Below are 13126 nucleotides of genomic sequence, written 5' to 3'. Positions count from 1 at the left end.
ACATAGAGAATAAGATAACTATAGAATGTGAGGTATTAGGCTTAGGGTTCTGGTGGATGGTTTAGAGATAAAAAAATAGAGAGTAGAGACTAGAGAAGGTTTGAGAAAAGAGAAGATAAGGAGGAAGAAGGCGTAAAAGATCAACAAACGGCTATACTATTGCTGCAAACCCAGTCTTTCATGAACGCATCAAGCACATCGAGCTCGATTTCCACTTTGTTCGTGAAACAGTTTACTCCGGTCTCATTCAAACTCATTACATGTGTTCGGCTGATCAAGTAGCTGATATCCTCACCAAACCTCTTGGTTCGGATTAATTCATTCCATTATAGTTGCATAATACAAAATCACCTCTCAACTATAGTTGTTCTCTTTCAACAACAAAAAAAAATCTATAGTTGTTCTGAGTTTTAGCTTCAATATTCGTTGGGGGGAATTACTGAAACCCCCACCTTTCATTTATAATTACAAAAACCGCCACCTTTTTGAACTTTTCCGTCACATTTAATGGGGTAGGGCCGTTAGTTGTTATGGGTTTTTGTAATTATAAATGAAAGGTGGGGGTTTCAGTAATCTGCATTATGAAAAGGTGGGGGTTTCAGTAATTGCCCCTATTCGTTGCAAGACATCTAACACCCTAAAACCTGATCGGGAGTGCCTATAAAATATTTTTAGATGAAACCCCTAAGAATGAGTGCGCCCGAGAAAAGAGTCCGTCCATCTCAATTCTCACAGAGATGGAGTAGACTAGTAAAGAGAGAGGGAGAGACTGTTGAAGCTATCGGTCGCCATGTCTGCAAACGCTACTCACCTTATCCTTCACCCACGATTAAACCAATTCTTAAAACCCTCAATCCTTCTTCTTAATTCCCCTCTTAAACCCTTAACCCAAACCCTAACCCATTTCCCTCTCACATCATCTTCTATCTTCTTCAATCGAAATCCTCAACTCTTCATCCCTCAATTCTCTATCTCTAGAAATACCAGAAACTGTTCTTCATCATCATTATCATCAATTCAAGCTATAAAAGATAATGTCAGTGGAGGTAGGTCTGGTGCTCTTTCTTCCCCTCCAGTTCCTGAAACATCCGAAAAGATTGATGTTAATCCCCCAAAAGGAACCAGGGATTTCCCCCCAGAAGAAATGAGACTTCGGAGTTGGCTTTTTCAGAATTTCAGAGAGGTTAGTACTTAATACTGATTATAGTTTTCTATATAAGTAGTAGACTAGTAGTTATTTTTGTTCTAATTTGTGATTCAATTTTGATTAATGCCAATTATATTGGGTGTCAAAAGGTTTCTCGCTTGTTTGGGTTCGAAGAGGTTGATTTTCCTGTACTTGAATCTGAAGCTCTCTTTATTAGAAAAGCTGGAGAGGAAATTAGAGACCAGGTAAACTCTCTCTCTCTCTCTCTCTCTATGTATCTGTGCTTATATAATGATTATAGTCATATAATGGAAGTCAATTTCTTGCCTGATTAGCTTTGTATCCTGCCCTTTCTTTCCCAAGTTATATAGTTTTGAGGACAGGGGAAATCGTCGAGTTGCGTTGAGACCAGAGCTTACTCCTTCTTTGGCAAGACTTGTGATACAGAAAGGGTATTATAATTCATCTGCTTTTTTGTTTATTTGATACTGATTTTGAAAAGCATTGTTAAAACATAGAGTTTTTTGTTGCATTATCTAGTTATGTTTTTGTCGATGATAGGTGCCTCTGTAGTACCTCTGATTCTGATATCACAGTACAGATCAGGTTGCCAATTTTTGATGTTTGTTATTTTTTCCGTCCAGAAAATCTGCTCCCCTTCCGTTGAAGTGGTTCGCAGTAGGACAATGTTGGCGTTACGAGCGTATGACAAGGGGACGACGTCGTGAGCATTACCAGTGGAATATGGATATTATTGGTGTTCCTGAAGTTACGGTATACTCCCACATTCACATGATGGTCATGTTATACTTTTATATGTGTGTCTACATACCTTTGTATTTCAGACCTTGTCTCAGAACATTTTGTAGAAGATTTCGAGGTGTACAAAATCAAGTGTTGCGTATAACCGTAGCACGTATATCATCTCATATCTTATGATATTAGGGGTCTCTATTTATGTGTTCCTGCTGCAAATAGTTTTATTTATGATATTAGGGGTCTCTATTTATTTTAACTAGTGCGTAAATCTTTTTCAGGGGTTAATTCCTCATTTTAACTTTGCTCTTTCTGTTTATAGGCTGAGGCAGAGCTTATTTCTTCTATAGTCACATTTTTTAAGCGACTCGGGATAACATCATCAGATGTGGGCTTTAAGGTTTCTAGCAGAAAGGTGTAAGAGGATCGTTCTTATGATGTGACGTACAGAGGTCTTGATAACTTTGTTTACATTTGATTAGAATGAATATATATTTGAGTGTTTTTATTGATATGATGATCTGCAAAGTCCTTCGTCTTTCGTGGTGAATAGTTTATAGTTTTATTGAGCAAAGGGTAGGTTAATTCTAAACTTTAAGCTGCTACGACGTAGTAAATTTTCGGAATCTTCTGATGACTTTTGAGCTGCCACTAGGTTTACTAGCTAAGGTTAATGAAAACATTCAATATAAACATCTTGTATAAATGGAAGATATTTTACTCTTTCCTACATACCTTATATACACTATGTCGAACCGAGTACAAGAATACTATTACTGGAGGTGTCTCTTTATGGATTGCAAAGCTTCTAAATCACACACTTAAAGGGTATTAGATTTCATAATCTACACATCATTAAATTTTAGTAAGAAATGCCTATCGATAGTTTTACTGGACATATGGTAAAAGCACCTATTTTTAGATTCCGACTTCCGAATAGTATTTGTTGAGATACCACATTATATTCTACAAACCAGTTGCTTACCCCCAAATGTACAGTTGTAGTATCTCTGGAGATGCCCATTTTGAGCAGTTATGATCAGTGACTTTCTTAACTAATGACAATTACTAAACAGCCAGATTAATAATGAACTAACTTTCTATGATCAATGAGTTAGGACTTAGGACACCAGCCTCATCTACGGACACTGCATAGGTGCAAAAGTGATGTAATGATAACACTGTAATATAGATCCAGAGTCCAGATAATATACGATTTATATTTATTCCGCTGAATGGTAATTAAAGAAGAAAACCGAGACTTATGTATGTAACATAAATTTGGTCAGTCTCCAATTTATCTGGAAAAGTGTTGCTACCTGTTATTTGTAGTTGACCTTCGAATTTGTTTACTATCTTAAGTTGGTCTTCTTGATACTTTTCTTTTCGCTGCAGAACTGATATTTAAATAGTGAGCTGGGATCTGCTGTACGCTGTGGTTTCAATTTCATTATGAGTTAGTAGCTTGTATTTCTAATATGTAATCTGTTCTACTTTTCAGGTTTTACAAGATGTACTTGGGAATTATTCTATACCAGAAAATATGTTCGGCAAAGTTTGCGTCATCATTGACAAGGTTAGTTTCTTAACTTCTCAAAGGTTCGACTTTCGCCAGCAAAGGACAGGGTTTAGATGCTCACAAAAGATCCTCTTTTAGATTATGAAGTTCATATTAGATTTATCACTTCCCTTTCTTCTTCCCTAATATGATTTCTGTCTATGTAACTCAAAGGTTTCTAAACGTTTAATGTAACAGTTGGAAAAGGTTCCCATAGATGACATAAAGAGAGACCTGAATTCAGTTGGGATGTCAGAAGAAGCTATTGAAGAACTACTGCAAGTTCTTTCTGTTAAGTCATTGTCCCAGCTGGAAGGTTTGTTCTGCTAAACTGTTCAACAATGAATTAGTTTAGCATTCCATTTTGTTTCTTATATTAATAATATGTTTTTAGAGCTGTTCTTGGATCTTTTATGTATGATATTATGTGACCAAATTTGTCTGATCATTGTATCCCTCAATTAGGAATAAAGTCAGCTCAATGTGACCAACTGACCGTAGTTTCTGAAACTACATAAGAGGAATTAATAAAACAAAAAAAGAAAAGAAAAAGAGGAAGCAAAGAATTGGCCCGGCAAGTTTTAGACTGAAATAAGTTTGTGTGCATTTGATCTTGTGCATATGCAGAGATACTAGGAGGTGCAGGGGATGCCATTGCTGATTTGAAGCTTCTCTTCTCTCTTGCTGATAAATTTGGTTATTCTGACTGGATTCAGTTTGATGCATCCATTGTCCGAGGTCTAGCTTACTATACTGGAATTGTATTTGAGGTTAGACTCATGCTCACATCTGTCTATTTCTTTTTATGTTATTGGATGAGCAGGCACGATATTTTGTGACAGAAGTGTAACTAATTTAAAAAAAAATTGTATCTATGTTAATTTCTTCTCAGTTTGGTGTTTGGTTATGTCAATCACATTCTGTTTGAGATACGTGGAGAGTCTTCGAAGATGAGCATGTTATGGAATATAGTACTATTTGAATTAAAAATTGTATTTGAACAAATAATTCAGGGTAGTTTTGGGGGTTAAAAAATGATATACTAGTTGGTCTGACTTTCTAAAGTAAAATGAATATATAAGAAAATAATTAGATGAAGTCAAAATTGTAAGTTTTATTCAAATCAGTATATTTGTTCTCCTGTTAAATATTTTTTTTGACGAAACCACATGAAAAACAATAAGCATCTGCCACCAGGCCATCCTGATTGTGATGTGAAGGTGTCTGTAGTATTGCTTATTATCATCCAAACTGTATGTGAAGTCTATATAGGAAAGTGGTCCGCTCATTTGCAGTTGTTTATCGTGGATAACAACTAATGAGTAGCAAACTTATCAAGTACTTAGCCACATATATCTTGAAGATTTGAAGTATAGACGATAAAATGCTCATTGCATGTGACATATATGTGTGATTCACAAGCTTGATACTTAGGAATGTATGCTTAATTTTCTTGGTTATAATTCTTCTTTTCACAAAAGTATTTATTTGTTCAGGGATTTGACAGAGAAGGGAAGCTAAGAGCGATCTGTGGTGGTGGGCGATATGATCGGCTGCTCTCTACTTTTGGAGGTGATGATGTTCCAGCATGTGGCTTTGGATTTGGAGATGCTGTCATAGTGGAAGTAAGATTGGTTATCTAATGTCTTTCCTTTCTTAGGCACACAATATCCCTTGGAAGAAGTTAACTTCTAAATTTTTCCAGGGCAAAAGTACCGCTATGTGTTTCTTGGAAGATATGATACCCTTATCTGTTTTATTTGTTTGCCTAAGCTCTTAACTTTCAAAAAGCTGATGTTAAAGGGACAGTCGGTAAGATCGACAAGTCACTAATTCTTCTAATCACCTTACACTTGTATTGGTGTAGTAGAACCATTGATAGGAAAATCGTCGTCAACAATGATATATTGATATTTATAGTTTATTGCTCCCAAACAACTCATTAATTGGATCCTTTTTGTCTTTTATTCAACCTTGGGTGGATTCTTCATGGCTGATACAGGTTTCCCCAGTTGACTATTATGTACTATCCCATATATACTATGATTCTTACGGAAATGTATCTCTGTAATTGTATACTGCCAATGAATAACGGGGTTTAATACTTTGCGTTTTAGTTGCTCAAAGAGAAGGGACTTCTACCAGAGCTTACTCCGTTAGTAGAGAATATTGTATGCGCACTGGATCCAGAACTTCAAGGAACAGCTTCTGCAGTAGCAACTATACTCAGAGAAAAAGGCCAAAGTGTGGATCTTGTCTTGGAGAACAAACCCCTTAAATGGTATGTATTGAAATACATATTCTTTGTCACCAAACTAGTATAGCAACTCTTTCTATGTATAACTTCTCTCCAACAATTATTATTTGGAAAAGAATGCCTGCCTCGCTTCAATTGCTTTAGTTGGAGTTGGTTTCGCTACCGAGAACTCTTTATTTTCGTGTTTGACAAATGAATGGTTCCTTCACTCCCTTAGCAGTTGGGAGCGGGATTGGAAGTGGGTCGATCCCTGATACCCAGTCCCCCCATCGCTCGGAGCTAAGTGGCAATGGTGGACTGGCTGATCCCAAAGTACGTAATTTACCCACGCAGGAACCCATCACACCAAGGAATACAACGAAGACCCTGATGTTCATATTCTAAATGATAATGTAGACTCTCGAACACTGATCCCTATATTGAGTAAATTTTCGATATACTTGAATTTAGATATATTATAATCTTAAAGCGTTACTGAAATCTCTTCCAAAGGGGATTCTTATCCAAGTTCCAGTATTCAGATTCCCGCAGAATCTTAAATCATAATTGTTTTGGTTGTCGATTTATTTCCAACAGATACACCCACAAACTTTTGTATGATATGCTATTTTGCTTTCGTTATCGTCGTACTTAATTATGTTTTATCTTATATTCAGGGTGTTCAAGCGTGCAGCTAGGATCAATGCAGGAAGGTTGATCTTGGTGGGGAACTCAGAGTGGGAAAAGGGCATGGTTCGTGTAAAAATTCTAGCAACTGGGGAACAATCCGAGGTTAAACTCGATGAACTGGATTAATAATTTGGATTCTGGCATTGAAGATCTAGTCCAAGTAATTTTGTTATGTCTATTTATTTCATAGGTTTATTAGAGAATTTGTAGATTATTGTTTCGGGTCTTTTTTTTTTTCTTCCGTTGAAAAGATTATTGTTTCTCCCAGTATTGAGCAAATGCAAAATAATAACTTCAAAATTTTGAATGAAGTTTTGCTTCTCTCCAACCTTAAATGACGTTGAAGATATTCTTTATTGAATTTTTTTGTCAAAGTTATAAATGGTGATGATTCAAAGATTAATAGGTGATACTCATGATGATAACTTAGAACAACTGTTTTATATGGACTACGATAGTCATTTCAAAGGCGGGTGATACCATGTGATAAATACGATAACTGTCGAATTTAAACCCTTACAGAACTGAGTTTTAAAGGCATTGATACAATGTGATAAGAGGATAATTTTCGAATTTGAACTCTTGTAGTACCGGGCTTTAAAGAATTGATACAATGTGATAAACACGATAATTGTTGAATTTAAACTCTTCCAGAATCTAAAGGCCGGCTAAACTACTAAACTTGAAATCCCTTCATTTTGAGTGGAAAGCTTAACAAATTTTTGGTACATTTCGCGCAATATATCATATCCGAAAAAGCAATTAAATTTTAATTGTGGTAAACTAATTTTCTACTAATGCATTTTAAAACTACAAGGATTTTAAAGTTCCATGGAGAACAACCCGTAGCAAATCAAAAAGTTGATGTCCATAATCTTATAATCTCTTCCTAGTGAATGAGTAGATAATTAGCACGAAGATAGCAATTTGCCAATTTTGACCCAATTTCTTACTTGTGGTTGCATAAAACAACAATGATAGAGAATGTTAGAAAATCAAAATCCACTCAAATCCAAGTTTCTTGTTTTTCCCTCAACACTCTCTCCAAGTGAAAATTCTCACTCTAAATCAAGATGGTAGATTTTTATTTAAATTGAACATTATGGTTTTGCGAGTCAACTCTCTCTCGTAAGACCAATGATTTCTATTTAGGTACCATCAGATCTACTTTCTTTGTCTATCATTTGTTACACAAAAAAACCCATGAATAATAAGCAGTGGCCGCAGTGTCTTGTGATGTAAAAGTGTTGAAAGTGCAACAACAACTAAAACCGGGAAAGTTCACCAAAAAAAAAAACTAAAACCGGGAAAACTATTTTCTTGAACCACCAGGTTCATCACTCTCACCAATTTTGTGTTGGGCATCTCATCTAGAGATGTAGAGAGAGAGAGAGAGAGACAGTGAGATAGACACATCTTCTCCCATTTTCGATTTCTAGAGAGAGAAAGAGACACTTGTAAGTTGTAACCTCTGCTAGAGTCAACTCTCATCACTCGCCTTCCTATTTTGATCAAGAATCAGTTATGTCAACTGGCGGGACACACCAAGAAAATGCCGAAAAAAACCCGCCAAATTTATCTAAGGGAGGAGAAGGAAGTGGAGGTGGAACAAAATCTTGGGTTACGACTTTTTCAGGTCAATCGATTTCGACTAGCGGTGGAAGTGCTGGTTCTCCTTCCAGTCGAATCGAACCATCATCAACTTCAATTCCTACAACTGAAAACCCTTCCGTTACAATGAATCAGCTTTATATTAACGGAGAAGATGCTGGATCTCAAGAAGGGCTTACGTAAGTTGTTTTTAGGTTTCTTCATAATTCATCAAAATTGTGATTATTTGTAACTTCGAATTTGATGACCTTATTTCTTGTTTGGGTAGTTATGTTTATCTTGGAAAACCCATGTGATGTTTATTTTTGTTTTAATGGCGGGAAATAATACAAATTTAATGGCGGGAATTATTGAATTAATCAAGAATTTAGTACTTTTCTAGGGTTGGGAAGGAAAAACTACTGAATTGATCATGCCGTGAGAATTGGGTATTTTTGTATTGCTTGGTAAACCTATAATCGAAGTCTCTTTTGTTTATACCCGACTATTGGGCTAGGTCATAATTCTTCAAAGTTAACTCTTTTACAATAATTATGTTTTTTTATGAGTTCGTTAACTTGTACTTGATTTCCGAACAGTGGGAAGAAGAAAAAGAGGGGTCAGAGGGCAACAGGAGCCGATAAAAGTAGAGGGCTCCGGCAATTCAGCATGAAAGGTGAGTTCTTTCTCCCTTCTCGTGCTTGTTCCATGTGCTTCACTTTTCTTCGATTTTCATTACAATGTGCAAATTATGCGAAATTGATAGACTACATCTTTGGTACTATAGGTATTTTTTGCTGGCTAATTAATTGTTCTTTAGTTTTCTAGTAACGACTTCGTGTTTTTATGATGTTTGTGATGGTAATCAGTCTGCGAGAAAGTTGAAAGCAAGGGTAGAACTACTTACAATGAGGTAAATTGAATTCTTAGATGTTAGATCACATACATTTTAATAGTGCTTCCAATGTTTCGTTAAGTGTCATTTTTTTCAATGTGTATAAATCTAAATATCATAGTATTTCCAGGTTGCCGATGAGCTAGTAACTGAGTTTTCGTCTCCTAGCAATAGTCTTACAGCTCCAGATCAGGTAAGAATGTCTAATTTAGTCCAACATGTAAACAAGATTTTATACACTCGCAACTCTAAAAGTTGGTTGATTACTTGATCTTTTGTGTTTACGAACTGGTAGTGAGGAAATGAATTTGATTCAGATTAAGATTAGATTCTATGTGCTCGCAAACCTGTGTAGGAAACCATGTAATAGTATTCTAACCGTGCAACTCAATCTTTTGGCCTTTTTCTGGTTAACAGCAACAATTTGATGAGAAAAATATACGACGGAGGGTATATGATGCCCTAAATGTTCTCATGGCAATGGATATTATATCTAAAGATAAGAAGGAGATACAATGGAAGGGTCTTCCTCATACCAGTATGAATGATGTTGAAGAGCTTAAGGTTTGGTCTGATTGTGCCATGAACTTAAGAAGAATGCATCAAGTGTGGTTTGTGGGTAGTTTTTAACATGAAGTAACCATCTTTACAAACTTAAATTTTGTAGGCCGAGCGTATTGGACTGAGAAACAAGATTGAAAAGAAAGCTGCCTATTTACGAGAACTAGAGGAACAAGTAAGATATTTTTCTATGTTCACTATCAGGGTTCTTTTTTCAGTTTCATGTTATTTTTGTAACCTGGTTTGTTAACATTCTAGATTGAGAAGTTTCTGCATATGGTTAAAACCTTTAGATCATGATCAATGACTGTTCACTGACTTCTCCTCCTTTTGCTACAGTATGTTGGTCTTCAGAACCTGATACAGAGAAATGAGGACTTGTATAGTTCAGGGAATGCCCCTACAGGAGGTGTTGCTTTACCTTTTATTCTGGTTCAGGTACTAATCTGCTACTTGCTCCTTTATATGTTCCCAGTTTTGCTCGAAAATAGGCTCTTGTATATCTAGTAAAATTCTTATTCTAACTAGGCTCTCACTCTTGAGCCCGAGTTGCTTTAAAATACCCAAAATTATTTGGGGGGGACTTTTAATAAGCTAGACAGTATTTTCGAGAGACTTTAAACTGTCGTGAATATAATGGCGGAAGCCTCAAATTCTATAGGAGTGTGGGTTTGCAATTATAGGACAGTGTTAGAAGGATCTCCATGGATAAGACAATATAACGAGAAAAGTGTTATCAACTTTGTGACCCTGAATCCAGTGCTAAGGTAGTAAGGCTTAAAGCTATCACTGCGTAGAAGTATTCAATATAGTCCATTCTTCAGAGAAGTGGTAAATTATTCTTGTCTTTGTATGTGTATGCACTAGAGGCCCTTAGACGGGGTTCAAAAGCTTCAGCGGTTTGTGGAAAAGAATGTAGTTTCACCCAATCATTTCATGGAAACGGACTGTATTTGAAAGCTTGCTACATTTACCATTCCAATAAGCAAAACTTTGCTGAGGATTTGGAGAATCTTTAACCTGACCCTCTCCTGATGAGATGTCTCAACTTTCAAGAGATGTTGGCTGAGAACTTTAAGGAGCTTAGGCGATAGCAATTAGTTGTAGTAATATGTGCCATAGCATTTTTCACCTATGAAGAAAGATGTTCATGGTTGTATGACGTGTGTTGGTGATGATAATTTTGATTCTTCTCGGGCTACTCAAATAATCTTAGCTTCACTATTCATGTCATATTTGAATTGTAGACGCGCCCTCATGCAACTGTTGAGGTGGAAATATCGGAAGATATGCAGCTCGTGCATTTTGACTTTAACAGGTACTTTTGAGCCCAACAACACAATATTTTCTGACTTTTTCTCCGTTGTGGGTTAGTACTGGTATCTCGACTCTGTGCTTGTTAAACATAGTCATTACAATAATAGAATTTTATGTTTCGAGGACAGCGAGCCACTGCTGGCTATTGGGCTGTTTAAATAGATGGCCTGCCGTTTCCAGACCGACCTGGCTCGTTGTGAACCCTTATGCGATAGAGATATCTGATTTTTTCACACTTTCATTGATTAATTTCTTATCTGCAACCCTAATTTCAGCACCCCTTTTGAGCTGCACGATGATAATTACGTTCTCAAGGCAATGAAGCTCCACGAAAGACGACCGCAGGGCGATGAAGTCCCCCATGCATCTCCTGCAAATGGGTGTGAGGATTCTAGCATGGTGGGCGTGTACCCACCCACAACTCCACATCCCTTGAGATCAAATACGGTGGGTGGTAGGTCTCCCACCTCACCCACTCTTCCAGGAATTCTAAAAGCTCGAATCAAGCATGAGCATTGATGATCCTTATCTAAAGCTCGTTATGATCTCGCCATGGATCTCTCTATCTTCTGTTGTATAATGTGTAAAGTAATTAGCAGCTCCGAAGGAAAACAACTGCACCAGCCATCTTGGATTAGGTTCATGACCAGATGGAAGAAATTGAAGGTACGGTTAAGTGAATCCTTGCCCTCCAAGACTTCTCGAGGTGGTTTAGGCAGTAATATCTGTATGTTCATCATATATATATATATGTTTAGATTTCCCCCCTTAGTAAGTTATGATTTTGTTGTTAGAAATGAAAGGCATGTAGTTAGTTTGTCAGACCATAATAGAGAAACCTGCAACTTCGGTCAGTATGAGAGAGAATCGTGATGAAATTGTGATAATGTCGATTTGATCAAATATGCAGTACAAGCATATTAGCTGCATAAATCGTCAAATTCAACACTCTGGCAAGCGTGAAACTGTGGTCACGTTTTATATATCGTTCTTGTTCCAATTGAAAGTTATTAGCTTGAGTCTATAGAAATTTGCCATCTTTGTGTCCACTCCAGAGTCCAGATTAGTTGTTCGACTGATCGAAGCAACTTGGGTGTTCAAACAAAACAAATAGATGATTGCTTGGCTAAGGTAAGCTTCTTCAACCTAGAAGATAAGATAGTTTATTTTCTAATCTCCTCATCAGTTCATTCTTCCATTTTGATTATGGTGACAAGAAACTTTTAATAGATGTCAGTTTGGTCATAAATGCAATAGTTGGGAAGATTTTGTATACCTCCGCTATTTTGTGGCGGAAAGAAAAAGAGAAAGGAGGGAAGAAGAAAGAAGTACCCGTATTACACTGAATTACATTAATACATCGATTACGAAATATCAAGTACATTATTTCAAAAATTATCTATTTGGGCTTTACTTGTGGTGTAGAAATTGGTCACGTTTTCTTTCTTCTTGAGCCGATCCGACATTTTTAATTCGTGAAGGTTTTGTAAAGCGACTGTCTGATTTGTCTAGAAAGTAAAGTATAAGTTCCGGCCACATAAAATCCAAGTCCCCACCGCATGTGGTGAGTAATAGAAAATTCTTCCCGATTTGATGGTTGAGGTGAAGGAAGACCCACAATAATAATAATGCCACCCTCTTTCTTGTCTTTCCAAAACCCTAAGAGCAGACCCTCTTCTTTTTCATTTGTATTCTTTTACCTACCTCCCAAGTCCTAACCTCCTAAGTCCTAACCTCCTAAGTCCTAACCTCCCTCCTCTCATTCAACCCCACCAAAACAACTACTTGATTTAGTATTTTATGATGTCGAGGTTCTCCTACCAATTGTCTTTTGATTGGACATGTGCAATGTGGGTCAACTACCCACATGAACCAAAGTCAATCTTGTCTCCCCTATCCCTTGTATCAATTAAAGTTACTCAAGGGCCCTCCCTTTTCTCTTGGCATCTTTGTGTGTATAATACAAAGGTGTGGGCAGACTTAAGGCCCAAAACCTAATATAAAATAGATAAAAAGTCCATTATTTTTGTATATTTACTTTCGTCTCGTACAAATATACACATATATCACCAATTGTCGATTTTTTTTTTTATGTGTAGATATATGTACAAATTGGTTTGTTATGAATACAAACAAAATTGTGTGAAGTTTAACAGTAAAATGTATAGGGTTATTTATATTACAATAAGGTAATAAATTCATGCAAAAATTATTTTGTCGGTGAATCCAAAAAAGTAGTGCATATAAAAATGATTTGTTTGGTACATTTTAAAATTTATATTTGTTTGGACTTTTGGTCTATTTTGGGTTAATAATGAACTTATTGTGCAATATGGCATCCTTGATTTGAGTCCGATATCAAGATTCAGACGCTCT

General features: G+C 36.4%; 2 protein-coding genes across 2 annotated transcripts; both read left to right on the top strand.

Annotated features, from left to right (window-relative positions):
- The first annotated feature begins 692 nt into the window (after positions 1 to 692).
- LOC147568122 (Class II aaRS and biotin synthetases superfamily protein) lies at positions 693 to 6715 on the top strand. The gene is made up of 11 exons (XM_086654566.1): positions 693 to 1183; positions 1297 to 1392; positions 1511 to 1599; positions 1792 to 1921; positions 2226 to 2318; positions 3405 to 3479; positions 3660 to 3777; positions 4089 to 4231; positions 4958 to 5086; positions 5579 to 5742; positions 6375 to 6715. The coding sequence occupies exons 1-11, from the start codon at positions 791 to 793 to the stop codon at positions 6511 to 6513; spliced, it is 1569 nt and encodes a 522-aa protein (XP_086510692.1). The 5' UTR covers positions 693 to 790; the 3' UTR covers positions 6514 to 6715.
- Positions 6716 to 7506: 791 nt separating this feature from the next.
- Positions 7507 to 11799, top strand: DPB (Transcription factor DP). Its single transcript, XM_086654565.1, has 9 exons — positions 7507 to 8177; positions 8577 to 8653; positions 8847 to 8890; positions 9003 to 9065; positions 9290 to 9436; positions 9540 to 9608; positions 9773 to 9871; positions 10681 to 10751; positions 11026 to 11799. The coding sequence occupies exons 1-9, from the start codon at positions 7912 to 7914 to the stop codon at positions 11267 to 11269; spliced, it is 1080 nt and encodes a 359-aa protein (XP_086510691.1). The 5' UTR covers positions 7507 to 7911; the 3' UTR covers positions 11270 to 11799.
- The last annotated feature ends 1327 nt before the right edge of the window (positions 11800 to 13126 follow it).

This window comes from Eschscholzia californica, unplaced genomic scaffold (assembly GCF_041429995.1).
Source record: "Eschscholzia californica isolate CP2 unplaced genomic scaffold, dmEscCali1.0.p SCAF_1, whole genome shotgun sequence".
NCBI lineage: Eukaryota > Viridiplantae > Streptophyta > Magnoliopsida > Ranunculales > Papaveraceae > Eschscholzia > Eschscholzia californica.
Note: the sequence above shows the minus strand (reverse complement) of the source record. Positions and strands in the feature narration are given on the sequence as shown.